This window comes from Perissodus microlepis, chromosome 6 (assembly GCF_051167445.1).
Source record: "Perissodus microlepis isolate ML-2025 ecotype Zambia chromosome 6, ASM5116744v1, whole genome shotgun sequence".
NCBI lineage: Eukaryota > Metazoa > Chordata > Actinopteri > Cichliformes > Cichlidae > Perissodus > Perissodus microlepis.
The window spans coordinates 1,820,672-1,843,989 of record NC_140466.1 but is presented as its reverse complement, the minus strand read 5'-3'; the positions used below and the strand labels follow the sequence as shown (position 1 = coordinate 1,843,989).

Here is a 23,318-nt window from a genome sequence, read left to right as displayed (position 1 = left end):
ACTTCCTTTTTCACAGAGGGACACAAAATAGCACGAATATGGCTCCTATTACTTTTACCTTAACACATTCTCTGCACTGTGCAGACAGAAGCGCTTTGAAACCGAAGGATTTGTGAACTTCAGATTCAGTTTTCTCAGAGTTTTTGGCGACATTCAAACCACTCTTCATGTGTCTAATATCAAAGCAGGCGAACTTCACTGCCCGTGCATTCAGCACAACATAAAGAGCCTATTTCCGTGACTCAACCTATACAAAGTCAGTCAAAGCAACATCTGTGGTCCCTCTCATTTGGATGGCAGCCTGGAAGCGGGGCCAGTGTTTCCAGGAACACAGCCCGGTCTGGTTATTACTAGGAAACTGTCTTGGAATCCCAGCGGTGTTTGCCAAGGATTTGGTTAAACTGCTCTCCGGCAGTTTTCAGAGCTCCAGTCTGTGTTTTTCTCCCTTAGGGTTACAGCAAGGCGGCTTAAAAGCAACGGGGACCCCGCAGCAGATAAATGTTTGGACAGGAGAGGCTCCAGGTCTCACTGGAAACAATGAGATCAAAAAAGCTCCATCAAAGCCATCGAGAGAGATCAAAGTCGGGCAGGGAGAACTTCACTCTGAGTGCAAACACCGACAGAGACGAGGATTAGAAAGCTGGCCTGTCACTGCTGCCAGCGGTGGTTTTATTCATGAATGTCACCGTGGAAATGGAAACATCAGGAAACCGGGCAAGGAGAGCCGTGCTGGAGCTGATGCACTGCAGTGTGATTTAAAGACGGCATTTGGTAAATGTTTGAAATATTTACCAGAAGATTCTTCACAACAGAGCTGACTGAGAAGCAGCCAAACTCTGTTGACACGACTGTATTTGACTCAATGAAGGAACCGAGTTAGACGACCTTTGCCCCCGTGACATCTCACATACCTAACAAAATCAATCGTGCTGCTGCTGACGGAGTCATTTTGTACAAAGCTATCCGGGAACCATTAAGGCTCATTAGTTTCCTCCCAGGCAATTTGAGGACCTCGCTGTTGTAGAAGGCGAGGTGAATATTAGAGGTGCGACTCACCAAACACCACATCAGTACAAAATTATTATTAATAACTGTTTTATAAAATAGGAAAAACGTCTCTCACTGTCACTAAGACCTGATATAAATGCTGCCATAAGAAGGAGCCAGTCTGCCATCAGTCTGCCATCAGTCTGCCATCAGTCTACCATCAGTCTGCCATCAGTCTGCCATCAGTCTACCATCAGTCTGCCATCAGTCTGCCATCAGTCTGCCATCAGTCTGCCATCAGTCTACCATCAGTCTGCCATCAGTCTGCCATCAGTCTGCCATCAGTCTACCATCAGTCTGCCATCAGTCTGCCATCAGTCTACCATCAGTCTGCCAATCTACTGCTGAATGACGCCAAGCTAGAAATTAATGCAATCTGTTTCTGATATTTCAGCAATTAGCTGTGATAAATCCACAGTCCACTCACGTCCCCACAGGTACAACAAATGTGCCGTCTGAGGCTACTTATGGCATTTGTGGACATTTAAGGACCAGAAAGGAACACATTTTTAAAAAGGTGCATATTTGCACCACATCTTGCACAATCTGTGATCTCTGTGTTTGGCAAAATACACAAAGACATTGAATAAATATTATTTTCACTGTTAGAGTTGCAGGTTTAATCACAGACTGTAACTAGTTTTGTCACCAAACCAAAAAAACTGTCACCACAGGTTCGAGTACAAACCACAAAGGTGTGAATAAGTCCACCTACACAAAGTAGTGCCTCAGAGGGCCGCTGTTCAACCACTACAATGAGGTACTTTGTTCTTTCTGAGTGTATGACGCATTCATACTGTTCTGTGTTTATTACTCTACCTCTCTCTTTATTCCAGTTTGGGACTAATCAGCTGCAGTAGGGGTGAGGGTCCATTTTTCACTGGTCATCAATGGGACCTTTCAGAAAGGACTTTTCCTCTGCTGATTGAAACATCGTTCCCTGCTGGACGAGCACACTGGAGCTATTGAGATGTGCTCCCTGTAACTCTCACACTATGGCTCTGTTATATTTACTAGTTATTGGTAGACCCCTGGTGCACTCTACATATGGTATCAGCTTGCAGTAGGGCAAAGGTGCGAGGGGGCTGAAGGAGTGCACATAAACATTCTCTCAGTATGGAAGAGTCCATGTGAAAGATACAGGAAAGGTTTTCATTCCCACTCCTGCCTCATTCCAAAATAAATAGTCCCAAAGAGACACCGCAACAACATTTTAAACAAGGGAGTAAAGCGTCTGAGCCAAGACAGCAAAGCAGAAAAAAGCCTCCTCCGTACGAGGCTCTATTTAAAGAAGCCACCAATCAGAGCAGCGCGTAGCATCTAACGACAAGCCACTGCAAAGCCTGGTACATTAAATTTGACTTCCATGTGGCTTTCTTGCTTGTACCATAAAAAAGGCCTGTCAGCTCCCTGACGTTTTGAGGCCAAGCCAGCGACGAGACGAGAAAGGAAGAAGAAGAGCGGGAGGAGAGAGAGGTGCAGGCTGAGGCATACGAGCCACGTCTCCCCCGCTCCCCCACCAATTACTAACTCACACATCGATTCATTGAGGCGGCGAGGTGTGGCGAACACGGCCAGAGACACGGCAGCAGCAGCAAACGGGTGCCAGGTTTACACATTAATCTATACAAAACAATGCTGCAAGTTCACACGCTCGACCTGCTGAAGAATACATCAGCGGGCGGCGGCAGCGTCGGGGACCTCAATCCAAGCACGGCCCACACAGGGCAGCAGAGCGGGGCGAGGCTGACGGGGGATTACCTGTAGGTCAAAGAATTTGCTGTATCTTCTGTAGATGATGTGGGAGGTGTTGTCCGAGTAGGTGACATTGATGAGATACACCTGCAAAGACAAAGAAGGCACAGTTAAAACTGCAGCTTGGTTTAATCTCTTAAATCCAGAAGACTTGTTCAACACTTCCACCTGAAAAAAAAGCGCACAAGCTTGGACTGTGAAAGTCACAAACGCAGCACGTGACAGAAACGAAGCACCACATAGATGCACACATAGATGCACACGTAGATGCACCTACGGTGTGAGGTTCTTTCTCAAGTTGCACAAGGTTGGACAACAACAGCCCGGCTGAGGGGTGATAGAGGGACGCTTGGTAAAGGCAAACACATCATCAATAACTGTACTCGTGATGGTTTCTGTCTGTCCAGCTGCTCTGCTCGTCCTCGCAGCACTGCTGGAAACAAACTCGCAATCGTTCGCCTAAAGCACTGATGCATCACAGTAGCTGACGGTCATAAAACCGCCATCCAGCCACAGGATGGACGGTGACATCATCCCTCTTTTCCTCGCACACTGACCTGGCGGCCTTTACCCTGCCAGACGAAGCCACGCTGCAGCCCTGAGAGGCCTGATAAGATTGAGATAGAGTCCATTTATCTGTCAAGAGGAGCTAAGTGATGCTGCCATCATCTCTAATCTAATGAAACATAGATAACCAAGGTAACGGATCCAGAGGCCAGGAAATTTTCATCAGAGACGTTAAGAGCAGGTGGGATCTCTCAATCGCTGTTATAAAGGCGCTCAGAGAAGACCTGGATGTGAAATTACTCGAGTGGATAAGCTGTTACATAACAGACTGCAAGCTCGAGCTGCCGTGGGCACAATCGAAGATAGTCAATAAAACAACGTTTTTTCCCGCATAAAGGAATTTTTGGTGCAGCCCAAAGAGGTTTTAGTCAGCCCCGAGAAAAAATGTTAAAACAACGCCACCGCCAAAATGACAGGAAGTGAGAATAAATATTAAAATCATCTCTGAATGTGTTTATTAGCAATTTATGTGAAACAACTGTTCACCAAGCAACACGTAAGGCTGCACAAAGTGCTTCCTGTTCTGTGCAGTTAAAGGCCGAATATGAAAAACGCTAAATGCAAATACAGAAATGCTGAGAACACTTATTCAGGTTCCTAATGGATGGAAATACAGTGGACAGCAAATCAGACACAAACCTTCATTACAAATGTTTGCTTAACAGAAAAAAGGCTTATTTTTACATAAAAGTTCACCTTCGTGGTTAAAAGTGACTTTAACGCCATAACTTTAAGATCTAAACACAACAAATGTTTAAAGTGAACGAGCTCATTTTGGACCCGATGACAGCGACACGTCTGTGACGTCATGTTTTGATGATATTATGTCCTGTAACTGATCAGGTAGTCTTCATTCTTCAAAACTGAAACTCTTCCACAGCTTGTAGATGCACAGTCTGATTCTCAAAGATGCTCTTTTTGTACCCGATCATGTGACATGTTGCCAGTTAACTTGATTTGTTTCTTTTTAGTTCAGTTTCAGTTTCCAGTCGTTGCCCCATCACGACGTTTGTAGTTCTCGTTATGTTTAGACAATGAAAGTATTTTGGCTGTGGGAGGAACTCCCACATCCTCGTGGTCGTCGTCTCTGGACTTTAGTTCTTGCAGGTTTGAGGCAACTAAAGCTGCTGAAGTCAAGGTAACGATCGTAACTATGATCGTTACCTTTACGTACCTTTACGTTTATCGTGGTTTCAAATCTAGGATGAAGGTTTTTCCCTCTGCTGTTGCCTGAGACGATCCAAACTTCACTTGTGGTGCTGCTGCTGTACTTATAAGCTACATACATCTGGCAAGTAAAACAGCACTGTCACCCAGCCAAAGCATTTGAGTAAAGTGGCCTAGACGCAGCGCAAACAACTGCCTTTGCCTCACGTATAGCATCAAAGAGGCGGTGTGCGTTTCCCCGGTGAGCCATTGCTGCTCTTTGTTTCAGCAGATGCCATCTTTTGGGACTGATCTTATGCCGTCACTCCAACCCTCTGTACCTGCCAAGAGTCTCAAGAGCAGCGGCGAGATGAATGAGGTTGAGTCAAAAGCCTCGACGTTGACGCAGGAAGGGCAACAGCCCGAACAAAGGAACTTCCACAACAAAGGCGGAGGGTTAAAAGGCCTCGCCGCTGCTGGCAGCGAGCCACCGCGGTACGTTCACTCTCATGCAAACACGGCTGCTGGCATGCAGAAGCTGCAACTGTCACACGACAAACGTGCACGGTGGGGTGTCACCACAGTGATTAGCTCTGGCATTTACTGCTGTGAAAATGTGCTCCCGGGGTCATGCTGAGTCCCAAAAATGGCTCCAGCCACAGTCAGCAACATCCAAGTGTCTCTGTGACTTCTGTAGCGTAACAAGCATTTGTGAGAAGAAGCAAAGAGCTCGTTTTACTGCTCCTTAATATCAAAGAAAAGAGTTTCTGAAACTAAATCAGCTGCTGGTTGAGGTGTCCTCGGGTAACACGAGGCCTCGTCCCACCTTCAAAGCTTCATGTAATCATAAATAAGGAAGCAGAAACACAAACATGTGCTCTTGGCAGCCCACATCAGACTTGGCCTGAGGGAGGATGGAGGTTCTGCCCCCGGCTCTTCTCACAGCTTATTTTTGCTTAATGACGATTATTTTTAAGCAGTTTATTTAAAAACATCAGTTTATAACACCAGTGCCATCACTGTGTTTAAGCCGGTGCGATTCAAATATCTGTACCACTGTTAGATTCATCAGTGTCACTGTGCTCAGTAACAGCTGAGCAGCACGATGAAGACGACGAGACGCTGAATGGAAAAACGTCTAAATAACTACGGCATCGCTGTCTATATGATTACCTACAGAGTGACGCGATGCTGAACCTGGATGACGGGGTCACCAAAGAAGATCGCTTCATTCCCGTGGCTCAGATTCATCCATGACAGGTTTTGGTCCACGTTGACAGCCATGATAAAGACCATAAAACAACACTCAGACTGTCGTTGTTGACCAGAGTTCAAAAGACCCTCATTTGGGATTAGGGGGCCCAAAGTGTGCCCACACTATTACACCAGCCTGAACCGCTGATCCCAGGCAGGATGGATCCATACTTTCATGTGGTTTACTCCAAATTCTGACCCTCCCGTCTTTAAATTTTGAGACTCATCAGACCAGGCAAAGGTTTTTGATTTAGAGGAGTCTGCGTGAAGCTTGGCCTCAGTTTCCTGTTCTTATCTGCTGTGCTGTTCAGAGATACCGTAGCTGAAACTAGCAGTCATTTGAGTTACTGATCAGTCGTTTTTTTCTCCATTCTGACTTTCTGTTTGATCTTCAGCAGGTCAGCTCGACCTACACGCCTAAAGACATGAAGTCGTTGCCATTAATGAAGTGGCCAGCGAGCGTTTCTACAAACTCAAATCTGATTCCAGACGTACTGAAAGGTTTAAGTTTAATTAAGTTGAAATGCGATTCCTCCACGACCTTTTCTAACTCAAATTACTTCCAGGAAAATAAAGAGTTACACGTTCCTCTGGGCTACAAAAGACATTTTTCCCATGAACTTTGCATAATTTGGGGATGTTTTCCACAACTGTCTAATATGTAGGACACAGCTGGACACGGTCTGCTGTGGACGCATTCCCACTGTTGAGTGGGTTAAGTAAGGAAGCTGCCCTGTCCTCCATCAGTGCAGGTCGATGTCACGCCGACGGGCTTGTCAGGCTGTAGTGTGGAGGTTAAAGATGGGCTGACATCCGGTCAGGTAAGTCCTAGAAAAACAGCTCATGATAGAGTTTGGACTTTTCTCTGTTTCCAGAGTTTAAAACTGCAGCGCTGGCATGCTGATGTCATCCTGATGTCACGCTGATGTCATGCTGATGTCACGCTGATGTCACGCTGATGTCAGACAGAACCATGTGACGAGGGTGATCGAGGGTGGGAGCAAACTGCGTGCGTAAAGCGAGTCTTTGTCGTGTCTCTGCAGCAGTACTTCGACATGAATCAGCCAACACAGACTTGGATCTAACAGCACGTAGCAGTGCAATTTTACCAAGTGGCTGTGTGTAAATGAGTGCTCTATAAACTCCTCTGACCTTAATGGCATGCCAGACTATCATCCTCCCATCATGCATCTGGACCACTTAATTCGACTCGGATGAAAATCCGTGCTGAGCTTAAGTGTAAGACGTGAGCCAGGCGGGAGGATGTGGACTCAGTGAAAGGATCCAAACCCCAGAAGCAGATGGGTATGTGATGGCAACCACAGTGAAAAACACAACCGACGAGGTCCCGGGTCTGCTCGAGCCCAAAATATCACGCTTTAACCAAACGCCCTCCCACTCCCTGAAATAAACTGCACACGCTCGGCCCCGCCGCTGCCGCCTCTCAGGATAAATCTAGCACTAGACATCGTCTGATTGGCTGCTAATTACATTTGTATCATTTCTGTTTGCATCTTACATGGTAGCTGCATTTTCCAGACACTCGTGCAACTAAAATAAGGCGAGCTGAGATGACTCAGAGCTCAAGCCCGCCCAGTCGTGAGAGCATAAATGCCCCGAATCAACTGTTTGATTGACTCACTCAAATGTCAGTTAGGAAATAATCTGTCTGCCTGTTAAATAAATGCAAATCTCCAAATTAACTCGCATATATTTTTCATCACCACAGGCAGTGAGCTAAAAAGCTGCGATTGCTGCACAGCAGGCACGTCAGGACCAGGCATTGCTGCAAGGCCAAAACCGAGGCTGAGATTTGTGTGAGGTGGCACATTAAAACATCTGCGTGATCTCGGGGTTTCTAACAGTGAGCTGAGAATAACCAGGCCTGCATCTGGAAACAGGAAGGAGTTTGACGCTAAAACCACGAGATTAGGAAACAATGAGATGAGAATGACGTGAGAAACAGCTGCTACAGAATAGGAGAAATACATAAGATATATATGTAAGAATAGAAGCTTCTCTTCAGGCGCCACAGCACTGACGTGTTCGTCCTTCAAACCAGTCAGAAAAAAAGATTCATAAAGAGCGTAAACAAAAACGTGGGGAAAAAACTCCCAAAAAACAAGGCCCGGGAGGGAAGCATGTCCCAGATAGGAAGAAAAGCACTCACACATCTGCTAATCCCACAGAGGAAGAGCTGCTTGAAAACAAAAGTTTTATTCATGCTCTGAAGCAACGACAGAAACACGAGTTCTTACGACTGAACAAATTGGACCTCTGATTATTTCATCGTGTTCATCTGAACCGGTTATGAATATTCATGCCGAGCTTACAGCTCGCTTTATTTCCCCCTGCCTCGCCTCTGTAGAGCGCTCCTCTAATTACCAGGACGTTAAAATAATTCATCGACAATCGCAGATCATGGAGAACGTATAAAAACACAAAAACAAAACTTACAGCGTCGGAGAAGAGCCAGGACCCAGCCTCGCCGTTTCCAGGAGAAGAAGGCAAAGGAGCCGAGCTCTTGGTGGGGCCCTGAATGTGGGCCCAGCCACTAAATGCGCTGAACCCCGCCTAAACTATATTTAAAGGAACTTATAAAACAGGCGGACGGCATACTTTCAGACCATCAAAGAAAAAAATCGAGCTGGAAAAATTCAAGTCTTTCCACATGGAGCTGGTCTAAATATACTCGAGTCTAATAGGGTCAGTTAGTCTTTGGGTTCAGCCCGAGAGGTTAGCAACTGACGGTAAAGCTTTAAAGCTGTTTGCTGACAAAAATGTCAAAGCAGCGACGCAAACTGTAGGACAAGCTCATTCTCGAGCGTCGGCGGGGGTCTCTGGAAACCCCTCCACAGATGCAGTTTTTGTTCCCGCAGCCAAAGCTGTGGCCTTTAGCAGCCACGCAGCAGGACGCCGCAGCGATGCTTCGAAACTGTCAGCGAGCCGAACAATTCTCAAGTTATACCCTATTAGATTCCAGCGAAGTGAAAAAGCAGACAAGGTCGTGCACTCAAATAAATCACTCTGCCAACGCCGCTTCAAAGGCGGGCCCTGCGCGGCGGATTCCCAGTTATTGAATTTTAGCTGGTCTGAGTCTGAACATCGGCACTGTGAGAAACCCAGAGCAACGTTAGACGGCTGACAGAGCCACAACACAAGTTACAGACGCGCTGGTCACAAAGACTTCATAACCTGTGCAGCACTGACGGGCAGAGCCACGTGAGGTCAAACTAAAAGCAGGGACAGAGCGAGCCGCTGTTTCCACGGAAGATCACCGAGCCTTCATTTGAGGCCTGAAGAGATTCAGCACATCAACAGGAAACCATAAGACGAAGAACAGACACAGAGCAGCACGAGTCCAATCATGTTCCTCCTCTCCCTGCTTTGGGCTTTCTGAGACGTCACTGAAGGTAACCTGTGAGGAGCACGTCTGATTTCAGCTGCTGTGGGGAATCTTTGCAGAGCTCACGTAACAGGCCGACATCACTGCTCACCTTTATGCTTGTGCAGGTGCAGTACTGTCACGTCCTGGTGTTTTATATGATATATATGTGTTAGTATTACAACTATTCTTCCTCATATTGACGATTGTTATTCTCTTCCTGATAAATTCAAAAACAGCAGAGAAAAAGGAGCAGGAAATACACAGCATGTCTTTATCCTGTCTTCCTTCTCCCACCCCAACCAATCGCAGCAGATGGCCCCGCCCCTCCCTGAGCCTGGTTCTGCTGGAGGTTTCTTCCTGTTAAAAGGGAGTTTTTCCTTCCCACTGTCGCCAAAGTGCTGCTCATAGAGGGTCATATGATTGTTGGGTTTCTCTGTATGTATTGTTGTAGGAGCTACTGTACAATATAAAGCACCTTGAGGCGACTGTTGTTGTGATTTGAAGCTGTATAAATAAAACTGAATTGAGGAGGAACCAAACGTTACTGAACAGGCCAATCACAGTAGTGATTCCCAGTGATGTGCACGTCAGACTACCAGCACACCTGCGCTTTAATCTGACAGGTGATGTCTGTTGGCTTTGTCTGCAGCTTCCTGCTGATAGCTGCTAACCGCTGCCTCTGGAAACCAAACTGATGGGAGTTTATCTTCCAACTGCCAGCTACAGCAACAGTCTAAGTCACTGGATTAACTGTTTAAACTGACGTATTCGTGTGACTGAGTCTAACTGCTGCTGTATTGTAGCTGATTGCGCTCAAATATTCCTCGTAAATCATCCTTGTGCTTTGGGAGAGAAGCAGCATCTTGTCACGCTGATCAAGCCGGTCTAATTCTAATAATGTTTTAACCAATTTCCCTGACTATCTGTTGATCTCATGAAAAGAGCTGCAAGCCAACTCCATCTCCCTCCGCCTGCTCGCTCACATAAGATCGAACCGTTTCCCAAACAACAAAACCAAAGCCAGCACCGTGCAGGCCACACATGATGTCCACACGCACGCCATCTCTCATCATCTCCAGTTATGACGTCATCGAGAGCCAAGCTGCTCAGAAGAAAGCCAGGAGGTGTTCACACATGTGCCTTCACCAAAAACGCAGTCATCGTTCCGCACGAGGCAAACTTTCCTCGATCATCAAACGCACGAAAACGACCCCGAGGTCCTGGTGATATCAGCACAGCATGACGGCGCCCGCCTCAAACGCACTGACACCAGCCGCCGCCCGCTGCTCATCAACCTCTCCCAAACAAAAAGCAGGCGGCCTCGTAAACCGTCGTCTTCCCAGTTAGAGGCGAGTCTGGAAAAAAGGCGCTCTTTTTACTGAGATATCAGCCTGTGTTTGATAGGCCAATAAACATGTGAGTGTGGACGGCCCTCTGAAGAGATGTTTTACGGCGCCAAATAACAGCGTCTTCCAGCCTGGGCCTCGGCGCAGCGCAGGAGTCTCTGGAAAATGAAACGTTATGGGACTGGGACTTGTAGGGAAACAGAAGCTTAAAGTAAACATGGCCGTGCCCGGCCTGCTTTCTCTTTTATCACCTCCTCCTCCTCCTGCTGCAAGTACACAAACCCTTTAAAAAAAGTGTGTGTTTGATTCGTGTTTGCGACTCAGCGGTCCAGTTTTCCCTCTGACAAAAGCCGGGCTGTAATCCCCCCCTCCCCTCCCACAGGATAAGCATTTCCAGCTGGTTTCACAAACATTACAAATGGGATTCAGTGTTTGCCACAGATTGTGTCTTCCTCTCGTCTTCTCCGCTTCCCTCTCGCCCCGCCTCCCACTTTTCTCTTCTCACAGTGACTCGCCTCGTCCCTTGAGACCGGGTAGCTAGGGAAACTAGGCCACAGACTAGCCCGCTGAGACCGTGGAGCTCCAAACACAGTACGGCTCTGAGAAGAAGCTCCTCTTACGCCTTCACTGTACATACGAGTGGCCTGGATAGCGCTCAGCAAGCCTTCCTATAGAGCAGGACCGATTTGGGAAGCTCGTGTTACACGACTAATCCACTCTAAGGGAGAAAGAGCCCGCGCTGCACTGAAACTGTCTATATTATCAACAGTAGACCATTAATTCAGTGTCTCCGAGCACCTGCCTGTGGGTGTGTTTTCAATTAGCCTGCTAAGAATAATTATTTGCTTTCCGTGTGTGTTTTTGAGGAATAATTTGACATTCTGAGGAGTGCATTTATTCGCTTTCCTGCTGAGAGCGAGCTTAGAAGACTGATCTCCTGTCTGTGTATTAAGTATGGAGCTGGAGGCGCACAGAGATCAGCTTAGCTCCAGTTATTTTTATGCTAATGAGCACAAACACTGCAGACAGGAGCAACCGGCCAGCCGAGCTCCGTCCAAAAGCAGCGGGACACAGGAGACGGTGACTTTTATCATCCTAATATCTTAAACTAAGCTAAGATAGTGGTTTCCATCCCTGCTTCTTAATCTGTCACTTCTATGTTTAATGTATTAGTGGATAAGGCAGGACAGAGCAAAGAGCTGGTGCAGTGACAGCTGACTACATCCGGAAGGATCTGCACCACCTGGTTTTCCTGCCTTTATCCCAACAGAACAGAAGTAAAGGAATATTTTGTGTGTTTTTAAAACTCATCCATATGAGGAGATGTGGCTGCTTTGACTGAAGTGTCACTGCAGGTAAAAGTAACCAAAACGCTCCAATCAGGTCCAACGGATGGCTCCACACAGGGTGGTCGTCTTCTTTTGGGTCACCACAGCAGAGCCATCGCTCGTCCCTCCATCCCTACTGTCCTCCTCAGTCACAACAGCCCACGAATCTCCTCTGAGGTCTTCCTCTTTTCCTCCTGCCTGGCAGCTCCTTCTTCATCGTCCTCTGTCCAGTATATCCACCCAGAGTCACTCTGATGGACTGATCTCTAACCCTGTCCATGCTGCTCACTCCCAGTAAACATCTGAATATCTTCCATTGTCTCCAAACCATCACAGCAGGTCTCACTGCCATCTTCTAGCTCTCTGCACCGTGCTAACCCTAGCTAGCCCTAGCTTAGCTAGCATTAGTACTAACTTAGCACTCCAGCCCCATCTCCAAATATGATCACTCCTGGTTTTCAGAAAGCTAAGACGGTGGCAGCCAACTGGTGACATTGAGGCAGTTGCATCTTTTATTTACAGTCTGTGTGCACTGCAGAATTGTGTGGCTGGACTGTGCTGTGACGCTGGACGTGTCACGTGCTCCTAAACAGACCTTAAATGATTGAAAACAAGGTTTTTATCTTCCTTCGTTTTCTGCAGCAGGTTCGTTGTGTCCCGGCACACTGAGGAGAATAAGTGCGCTAATTGTGTCCACATATCACTGAGCCTAAGGGCCTGCAGGAATGTAATTGCATATGAGCAAGATCGTGTTCCTTTCATGGTGGTCATTTATTTTGACTTGTTTATGAGCTCGAAATAGGATCTGAAGCGGGGATGTGAGGTGCAGAGCTCCGGTACAAACTCTCGCTGTCACGCTTATAACAAGTGTGGTATTGATGAGCGAGGCCACAGGAGGTGAGCTTCAGGAAAGTAATAATAACCACTGGAGCCTGTCACGAGGGTTCGCTTGGTCCAGAAAGAAAGAAATAAAGTGACCGAGATTCCTACAGGAAAGAGGTTTAATGCAACGAGGCCTTTAAGAGATTAAATACAACATTAACAGCAACTGGCTTTTTTTCTTCAGCAAGCACATGACTGCAAAAAGGATTATTACAGGTTATCGAGGATGAACCGATCTGGCTTTCACACGAATAAAATCAAGCCACTGTGCACAAACCTGCTCTGCACATGCTCAGTGCGGAGCAGGGTCATCTCACCTTGGCACAAGCTTTTAAACAAAGAAGAGACTTAATGTACAGAATTTATCCTCTCATGATTTGACATCAACTTAAACTTCAGCTTCCTGGTTAAAAATGCCCCCGAGCTTCTTCTCCAGACGGAGCCGATAGTGACGGCCGTACGAGATTTTGTCACGGCTGCGATGTCCGACACGTCGAATGGCCTGTCAGCAAGGACGCGCTCTGCTCTTTACACTTGAGATTACAGACAATAACAGCTCACCGAACATCACCTGAAACTCATTCGGTCACTCGGTGAGAGCAGACTCCTACAAACTCAGGGGGAGCTTTGGGGACAGCAGCCGGAGTCCTGGGACAGGCGAAATAACCTCCTGCACTTTTCTGATGAGTGTAAGTCAGAAGGTAAAGCGAGAAGATCCTTTTAAATAAGAAGGAACCGCTCTGTGAGTCTACGACAGGCCATCCGACCCCTGGATACGACGCACAACGATGTAGAACAGCTTTAAGGTTTGCAGCACAAACACAGCAGAGTGAGCAGGAACTTTATCGCCGTCCTCTTGCATTAAACAGAATCTGGTTTTGTTCTAGTAGCAGCTGCTCGAACACAGCCGTGAGACACATGGAGCGAGCAGATTATCATGTTTACCCTGTGCTGAAAGTCTCCTGCTGCTCCTGCTTGGACATCATCTCACAATACATCCACCCAACATCCACCCATCCATCTACCATCATCCTCCACTTATTCATTGAGCTGTTACAGGCTGAGAGGCAGAGACCCTCTGTACAGGCCACTCTTACAGTAACTTCTAATAAATACTGACAGCTGTTTGTGTGACAAAACCCAGAGTTACAAAGTGCTTCACAAACACAAATATATGCATTAAAAAGAGATTCAGAAACAGGCAAAGGACACATTGCAGAAACAGTCTGATTCAGTAAAAGGACTAGATGTTACAGCCTGCATTGCTTTAAATGGAGAAAATCTCCATCAAGAACCAACAACAGCCTAACCCCACACGATGAGGACACATTACTGTAGTATTATTAGTATTATCTTCACTGTTGCAGCGTTTAGGCGCTGCTCGCCTTTCCTTGTGTGTTTGAAGTCATCTGTGAGTTCTGAAGGAAAATGCTGCTTCAAACGGAGCACCAGGGTTTGGGGCTTCCACCACAGGGAAGTCATCAGGCTGAGACATGAACATCTGCAGGAAACTTCTTGTAACTGGAGCATCGTTTCCTCAAGAATGAAACAGATTCTTGACAGAAGTAAGAGAAAACGCTCAGCTGTCTGTAAAGGAAGGTAACACGGACTCGTTACCGTTAATGTGTCAAGCTCGTGAGCACAGCTCCCCCCTGAAGGTAAACTGTGGGTACAGTGTCTCCACAGTGATGCCCGTGTGTCCACACTGCACCAAAGCATGTCAGGAGCTCAGAATAACAATGAAGCTGATGAGCAGAGGCAGCAGGCTGGCTGTGTGACAGCTCACCTGTGCTCGTGCTCTCTGTGCTGAAGCGCTGCTGCGCCAGCTCCGGCGCCAGCTCCGGCGCCAGCTCCGGCGCCTCCTTCGCTGATAGCAGCAACTCGAGCCGAGCTTAGCGGCTGTTCTCCCCCAGCAGCCAGGCCGCACGGAGAGACGGCTAAACGCTGCGTTTAGGAGTCACACTGTGACTGTGAACAGGCCGGACACACACACACACACACACACACAGGGACACAGACACACACACACACACACAGACAGACACACACACACACAGACAGACACACACACACATATACAGAGACACAGACACACACACACACACATACAGAGACACAGACACACAAACAGACAAACACACACAGATACAGACACACACACAGACACACACACATACAGAGACACAGACAAACACACACACACAGGGACACAAACACACACACAGGGACACAGACACACACACACACACACACAGACAAATACACACACACAGGGACACAAACACACACACAGGGACACAGACACACACACACACACACAGACAAATACACACACACAGGGACACAAACACACACACAGGGACACAGACACACACACACACACACACAGACAAACACACACACACAGGGACACAAACACACACACAGGGACACAGACACACACACACACACACAGACAAATACACACACACACACACACATACAGAGACACAGACACACAAACAGACAAACACACACAGATACAGACACACACACACACACACACACACACACACACACACACACACACTCGTGAGCGGGACCAGGTGCGGGGGTGCAGGTGACTCACGTAGTGCTTGGACGGACTGCGCCTCTTCTCCACGTCCACCACCTTGACGTCCAGCACGGTGCGCAGCTGCATCTTCACCCTGCAAAGGCTCTGCATGGAGGCGCGTGCGTGCGGCCGCGGGGCTCCGGTCAGCTGACTCTTATCACGGCAGAGAAATCACCGCGCGCATCGCCGGTGTCGGCTAACGGTTCGGCGCTCCGTACTCGTGACGCAACCAGCATCCGATCCGACCCCAAACTTATCGACGGTCCATCTGAGCGCGTGCCCGTGAGCGGGTTCGCCTGCAGCCTCCACAGGCTGAGCCGGCGGCGGGCGGTCACCTCACAAACGGAAACGACGTGCGGCGGCTGCCTTTGTGTCTGCGGTCTGCATACCTGGAGCTGCCGGCGGAGGGGGCGGGGCTTCACGCGCGTCCTCACGGCTGAAGACTAGAACGAGCCGGTACCGGCTGCGCCTCCATCCCGCTGCCCTGACACGGAACCCGAAATCTGTACGGCCACCCCCGAGCGTCCCCCTCTCAGAGAACCGGGAATGCCGTGGACATCTGGCAGCACGTGCGGCTGGGAACGTCACAGGCTAAACACCACAACCACCACTGTCCCACGCGGCGGCAGCTTTCTGGCCGGAGACACGCGCAAGTGGAAGTATGGATACAGATGTTTCACTGGCGACCAATCAGCGGTCGCCCCTCTGCTCCACATGAAGGAGCCAATTAGTGACTAAACACTGCCCCCCTGCGCACGCAGCAGCACCCTTTAAAGATGCTTTTTGTGATCCCGCTCTGCAAACTGCAGCTGTAACTCCCAGCAGCAGGGGGCGGTGTGGTGCCGCTCCACGTGTCTTATGAGTGCTGCTGTTTAACCTTTGATGTTACTTTTGTAACATCCTACATCTCCTCAAAGCGCTTCCCCAGCCCGCACGTGTAAATAAGACTGACCTGGTTAAATAAAAGTTACTCTGACTCACTCTGTGCGCCACCCTGTGGTACAAAGTGGTATTACACCACAGCACTGCAAGGTCCTAGTTTGCTTTCCGGAGAAGTTTTGCGCACCGCATGTTCAGTCGATTTTTTCACAATCTGATGATAGTTTCAGTGTATTTAGAAATAAATAAATTACTTTTAAAGACAATAATTTACCTTGAAAACACTCAAGTACCTCAAAATGTTTGAAATCACTTAACCAAAAAAAAAAAAAACACCCTCTCATCTCTGAGGCTTTGCTGTAAGCAGGCGCACATCTGGGCAGCTGCCTGGAAGCTGCAGGTTTCCTGCTGCAGGGTCATCTGCTCCGTGGTAATCTAATTACATTTATAAGGCTAGATTACCAAGCAGGCAAAATGCACAAATCTGCCCCAGGTGCTTGAATCCTCGGAGGCTTCAGGACCTGTGTGTCTGTGGGAAAAAACACGCATCTCTGCTGAAAGCAGCGCTTCACCACTTTCACATGATGAACTGGAGCCGTGACAATGAGGCCGTTGTGTGTTTTTGCTGTTTTGGCGCCACAGGGATGTTTCCAGGGTTTCAGAAAAACTGAAACTCTGAGCCGCTGTGGAAGTTAGTGAAGAATGTAGGAGACAAACTTCAGTCAGGCGTGTTTCTAGGAAGGTGACACAGGGAGGGCGTGGGGTGCAGGAAACACTGGGCCTGATTCTCCGGCTCACGTGCAGGAGGTCCGCCTGTCCGTCCATCCTTCTTATCTCCGTCCTGGTTGCGCACACAGCGGTCGAAGTAGAGACGCCCACACCTCCACCTCCACATGACACGATGCTGCACAAAGGCCTAAACATCTCTTTGCATTGCATCTGAAGTCCCGAATTTAGTACAAAGGTTTCATCTACATGTACTTGAAGTAATGAGATAAGAGTACTCGTTAAGCACATCGATTACTTTACTGTTTGCTTCACTTTAATAATTTACTCACACACTGCAGGCAGCCTCATCTTTAAAAGTACTGCATATAAAACTGAGTTGGGTTAAGTGAGCTGTGGCAAAGTTAAAACGGTAGGATAAAGACTCATCTATGAATTCTGTCTTTGTCCAATTTCCAATTCTCCATCATCAACGACAGAAATCTGGAATAAGGCCTGAAGCAGCAGGTGAGTGTAATCATGGTCATCACGTGTTTCCAGCCTCCTCCTAGCGATAATAAAGCCACGAGTTTTGCTTTAAACACCATCTTCTCCGTGATTATCTTCCATGGATGGAACGTTTGTGACTAATGAAGCTTGTGGGGGGAGCCGGGCTGATAAGGAGGTAATGGACTGATGTTATGAGGAGGCCACGGGGGAAACGTTATGTGGGGTTTCTTCTTCTTGGCACCTTATCTGATGTTCTTGAGCAGACGTGCTGAATGGAGCCCAGGAGACTTGGCCTGGGAACCTCCCACAGGCTACTTCAGCCACGCTCGAGGCCCATCTTTGTTTCTTATTTATTTAAAAACATATATTTACAACAGTGATGGTTTGTTTACATGTGGTTGTCATGGTTTTTAGAAACTTTAATAACTTAATATTTAACATTTGTGCGCTCATACAGCAGCTGGGTAAAAGCTAAACATGATTTATGCACCGAGCGCTGATGCTCGGGGCCGGCGGCGGCGGCTCCTCAGATGGCGGTGTAGTGGCTGTCGCTGGTGCTGATGATGTCACTGTTGCACTCGAGCGTCTTGAGGACGAGCTCCAGAGCGGCGCGGCTCACATTGAGGCTGTACCGCTGCCTGACTGCTGACAGGATGTGCAGGACGTGGCAGCCCTTCTCCACGTCTGCAGGCGCAGGAGGAAATGAATGCACACACACAGACACACACAGACACACACAGAAGTGAGATCTAAAAGTACGATAAGGGTTTGTGCCACAGTGAAAACGGAGCTGTGATTAGAGAGCAACAGGTGTAATTGTTGTGCTCATTTGATTTCTGACAAGCAGGTAAAAGCTTTCTTTCTTAATTACATCCTCTGAAAAAGAATTAGTGCCTCTGAGGAGAGTCAGAAAAGCTGTGAGGGCATCGCTAATCAAAACGTTTGTGTCTGTACTGCACTGAGCGTGTCCACGCACACTTCTCCCTCCTCGAGTCCTCCCTGATGATGTCTTTGACGGCCACGAGCAGATCCTTGTCCTGCACGGTCACCTGACGAGGAGCAACAGCGTCACACACGGCACAGCAAAAAGCTCCCAGAGATGAATGTCTCTGCAGTTTCTTACGAGATAGACTTCGTCCTGGGACTTGACCTTGCGGTACACGGCACCCTCGTCCTGTAGGATCTGCAGAGCCTCCTTCAGGAGCTGACGGAGCTGCTGGCACGCAGACGGACCCGCGACAGGCTCCTAATCAGCATCAGAGGAGCACGAGACAGAAAAACCCAATGAAATGAAGAAAGAAGGAATTTTGCTTCAGATCTGAACACATTTGTCACTCAGCTTACAGGCCGACTTCACCTCCACATGAGTTAGACTTTTCAATGCTACAGGGAACTCATGTTAAAATCACTGGTGGAGGTTTAGTGTAGGCCAGGGGTCTACCAACAAGACTGTACATCACTGTCACAACAGCATCTGTCTTCATTCAAAGGCTTTATGGCTTTAATACCTGGTGGGCCGGTCTCTAGTCAAAATGCACGGGCTGATTTTTTGTCCCAGTCCAGCCCTGGGCACGACAGTGAATTAATCTGAGAAGGTGCATTAAAAAATAAATGGCCGGGCCAGCGGTGCACATCGCAAATTAGCTCACATAGACACATTAGTTGTGCCGCTTCTTAATGACGGTATCTTAGCTAACAACCCAACTACCAGACTAAAAATAACTTAGCCTACCGGTGAGAGGGACGTTGCTAGCTGGCAGGTTTTTTTCAAGCGATGTTGAAATTTCCACATCCCAACACTTCAAATGTTTCAGGAGCTGTCTGCGCAGCATCAGCACCGCGGAAATACACGGATACATCCGTAGACTCGAGACAGAATTCACAATGTGTTTTTGGGATTTTCAGGTGTTTGGACCAATGTTTTCTTTTCTGATCAAACCAGAAGCTTTAATGAGCAGCTGGTTTGTCTCGCATTAACTGGTTGGACACAGAGGACATCGAAATGCAGCTGATTGAACTGAAAAGCTCGACTCTGCTGGAATCCACAGCTGTGCGTGTTCATGGAGCTGCATGTTCACCTGCTGGACGTCACTACCTGACACGTTTAACTGTCTTCAGAACATTGCAGAGGCCTTATTGACAGTATTTGGCTCTACATGTCAGTGTGAGCAGATTTTCTCTCACATGAGTCCTCAGGTAGCCTCTGAATGCTGGACACTCGGAGACCAGAGATCACATTAACATGTGTGTCTCTGTATTAATATAATTCTATAAAGAATTATTAATTCTATAAACAAATATAATTCTATAAAGTTGTTCTATCTAGTGTGTAACTGTTAATATAGAGCGTTACTAAATGTATTGCTAATGCAGTCATATGGCACACTGACTTCTGAGGGAATTTTAGATGCACTCATCCTCAGAAAGGTTGCCGACTCCTGCTCTAGGCTTTAACACTAACCAGTGCTAACATGTCAGGCTTCAGCTTCCTTCTGTGCCAGATCAGAAACACTCTCTGGGGAAAATATCAAACATACACGCGCCTCACGCACGCGCCGTTTGATGGTGTGCTTTCACATCTTCACATCTTTGCTAGCTAGCATGCTAACACTGGTATCAGCATGCAGCACACCATGTTCTGAGATCTTAAAATGTGATGTCAGAAGAATCAGTTTTACTTTGCTGCAAAGTATCAAATCCTGGTGTTTATTTCAGTATTTCAAAAGGAGGCTTCGAGGTGTGACGACTGGTTCCACGTCCCCTCCCAGTTCATACCTGGTCAGCGGATGCTGCCTGAGGCGGGCTGGAGATCAGAGGCTGCAGGAGGTCCTGGACATCGTAGGGTCTGAACCTGCTCACCGACTTCTGCTTTAAAAAGTCTTTCAAGATCTTTGTTGCCCTGCTGAGGGAGCTGACAGCCGAGTCTCTGAAAGACAGATGTTCGTCGTGACCCTTCGAGCTGCTCTAATAAAAAAATAACAGCTGATCAAACGTGTAAGCAGCCTGCAACCTCTTTCACCTTCTGTCCTGCCAACAAATCTGAGAACACACTGAAAACCTAAGTCAGGTTTACTGTAAGCCTGAAATAACCACAGCCCGAGGATTTCAAGGCACAACAAGATGTGGGAATAAAAAAACATCTGCATCTATTTTAGCTTCTCCTCTTTTTCCGAGGACGTTCAGAGGTTCTCTGCGGCGAATCGTCAGAAAGCAGACCAACTGAAATCCTGTGACACTGATCTCTGAACAGATTTGGGCTTTAGACTGTGACACTTGGAGTTTAGACTGCAGTTTCAAACAGAGCCTGAGAATGTGATGATGAAATCTCCTGTAATTATGGAGAAAAAAATAACAGTGTGAAACGTTGACCCACTCGTGTGTACTCTGGCCCCACAGCTGTGAAATCACTCAGAGTGTGAAGATAAAACTTTTAATGGCTTCATTAAATATACTGAAGTTCTTGTTTTTAAAAGAAGAGCTGATCCTGGGTCAGACGTGGTTTATTGTTGTGGACTCAGCTACTGGATGTGTGTGTGTGTGTGTTTAGGGTTGAATGTTGACTCTCGGGTGTGTTGGGTGGACGTTCGTACCCCGCCGCGTCGGGCTCCAGCTGAGGCGCTTTGTCGTAACACTGTCTGTAGAGCTGAGGAGCCTCCATCATCCAGGAAATCTGCACCGCCATCACCGAGTCGCTCACTTTATCTGAGGACGCACAAGCACACGGGTGAGGACGGAGGCGGAGCCTGCCCACATCCAAATATTCACTGTGAGTGTGCTTCTGTGTGTGTGTGTGTTTCTAGCGCATGTGTCGCTCTGTTTGTTGTTCTTTGTGTTATTTGTGGAGGACTGTGGGCTAACAGGCTAAACAGCTGCAGACAGTCGGTGTTGCAGTGCAGAGATGGTGGTTATGAGAGTGTGTGCGGATGAAGCCGTCTCCGCTCACAGTAGGTGGAGGCCTTGATTTCCCTCTGCTGCCTCGACGTCTTCACCGGTCCCCTGACTCGGAGCAGCTCTCCGATCTCCAGGCGGCAGCGCGTCCGCTGGGCTCGTCTCAGCTTCTGCAGCTCCGCCACCGGGTCGAAGCCTCCCTGAGCCGCGGCGCCGAGTTGTGCCCCTGCTGCAGATCACACAAGGACACTCGCTCTGTATCGATTCTGCATCTGAAGCATCACCAGGCTGACAAAGGAGGTTATGGAGTCGATAAGTCAGCCCGGGGCTTCCTGATCTACGAGCACGCAGCAACCGACCAATCAGAAACAAGGACATGTCTGCAGGCGGCAGAGCGCTTCATTTTACTGAACAAACTGAAAGCAACGCCAGGCTAACACTGAGATACAAACATGAACTCACACTTGCTCGGCTCCCGCTCCTCTTTCAGGACGTCACTTTTCCAGCACAGGCAGTTTATAACGCCCGTACCATCATCCACTGTGAGCACGCAGCAGCAGAGCGTGGGCGGAGACAAAAACAGAGCACATGTGACCAGAATACAATCGTGAGGTCTCACGACTACAGCAGTGATGAGCACAACTCCACAATGGGAGTGAGCGATGAAGAGCACCTCCATAGCAGAAGAAGTCTTCCCTCTCCCTCTTGTAGACCACCGTTCCCAGCACATCGACTTTGGAGATCGGGTGCAGGTTGTAGAAGTAAATCCCTTTGAGTGGAAAACAACAGATAATTAAAGGTGAATGTGTGGCTCCAGTGAGAGAGCAGCGTGTCCTCCTCTCCACGTGCTGAAGTGTCTCTGAGCAAGACACTGAAGCGAAGCTGCTCCTGATTGTCCAGTCTAGCTAGACTTCACCTGACCTAACTGGTCCTCTGGACCAGGATTGTACTGTTGAACTATTTTAATGCAATTACATGACCAGTGATATGGCTGCTGTGTTTAATGGTTTATGTCCTCCTTTGATTTACAGACTATGGTTTCTAAAATACATCCAGACAGTAAAAACTTTGTGATACGAGTCTGGATATCACAGATTTATTTGGCACAACTTTGCAAATGTTTGCGTTTCTTTGTTGTGTTTTTGCACGTCATCACATGGGGCCTGACCCCGTGGACCTCTGAGCTCGGGCACCTGGTCCACTCCATCACCCCTGCAGGGTTTACATTTATGCGCTGACAGGAACTACAACACATCACACCTGGCACACCATCAGGTGGTGTAGTTTAAATGAAATAACGGAGGATTTAAAACGGTATAAATAACTACAATAAATGCTAAAATAAAAATAAAGGAGCTAAATAAATATAAAACTCTGCACAATGCGTGGTGCAGGCTAACAGGAGCTTTAACAAAATCTAATTTCAAATTAGAGCTTCAGGAGTGACGACCAAGTAAAAGGTGAGGTACAGGTCCAGTTTGTTACCTGGTACCTGGGTGGACTCCGTCATCTCCAGGATGTCTCTGATATACAGCCGAGCGAAGGCAGAAAACACCGGATCCAGTCCCCACAACATCGACGGAGGCTCTTCCGCTGGATCCATCGCAGCTGTCTGCATTTCATCCTGGGATCAAACACTGATGGTTTACCTGCTTTCACTGGTTTCCAGCCAGCCACACAAACCGTCTCCAGGACAAAGTTAGCTGGTTTCAATGGCGTCACTTCCTGTTAATCCCACGGTAGATATACCTGTAGTTCATCCGGAGGCGCAGCAGAGGGCGCTCACGATGAATAAAAGTGGACCGAACTTAATGTGCAGTTTCACCCAGAAGATAAAATCCAGGTTTTATTTCAGGTTTCACAAATTTTATTTTCCAATGCATTCAAAATACAGTAAAACAACACGCGTTTCCCTTTTTCTTACAAAGAAGAAGATTTTGCCCACAAAGTCAGGATTTACGACAGGACACACTACCTTGATGGCAGCCAAATTAAAAAACAATCAGGCATTATCAGTGAAGTTCAATCAC

General features: G+C 47.7%; 2 protein-coding genes across 5 annotated transcripts in view; both read right to left on the bottom strand.

The window, feature by feature from the left end:
• sh3pxd2aa (SH3 and PX domains 2Aa) overlaps positions 1-16,027 on the bottom strand; it is a 100,838-nt gene extending 84,811 nt beyond the window's left edge. The window contains exons 1-2 of one of the 4 annotated variants that reach the window (XM_084930158.1): positions 15,322-16,027; positions 2,809-2,889 (exon numbers count right to left, since the gene is read on the bottom strand). In XM_084930158.1, the coding sequence (XP_084786284.1) occupies positions 2,809-2,889; positions 15,322-15,417 (177 nt within the window). In that variant the 5' untranslated portion in view covers positions 15,418-16,027. Of the gene's footprint in view, positions 1-2,808; positions 2,890-8,226; positions 9,468-15,321 lie in introns of those variants that run through there. The other 3 variants (XM_084930157.1, XM_084930156.1, XM_084930159.1) reach the window with 3 other exon arrangements.
• Positions 16,028-17,209: 1,182 nt separating this feature from the next.
• stn1 (STN1 subunit of CST complex) lies at positions 17,210-23,032 on the bottom strand. Its single transcript, XM_084930162.1, has 9 exons — positions 22,774-23,032; positions 21,962-22,057; positions 21,751-21,828; positions 21,344-21,517; positions 20,991-21,102; positions 20,176-20,326; positions 18,524-18,646; positions 18,377-18,449; positions 17,210-18,084 (listed from the first exon to the last, which is right to left on the bottom strand). The coding sequence occupies exons 1-9, from the start codon at positions 22,904-22,906 to the stop codon at positions 17,927-17,929; spliced, it is 1,098 nt and encodes a 365-aa protein (XP_084786288.1). The 5' UTR covers positions 22,907-23,032; the 3' UTR covers positions 17,210-17,926.
• Between the last annotated feature and the right edge of the window lie 286 nt (positions 23,033-23,318).

Coding starts and splice junctions, on each gene's coding strand:
- stn1 (XM_084930162.1), bottom strand. CDS start 22,906: ATGCAGACAGCTGCGATGGATCCAGCGGAAGAGCCTCCGTCGATGTTG. Junction 22,058..22,773: donor GGAGTCCACCCAGGTACCAG/GTAACAAACTGG, acceptor TTCCACTCAAAG/GGATTTACTTCTACAACCTG. Junction 21,829..21,961: donor AGACTTCTTCTGCTATGGAG/GTGCTCTTCATC, acceptor GCGTGCTCACAG/TGGATGATGGTACGGGCGTT.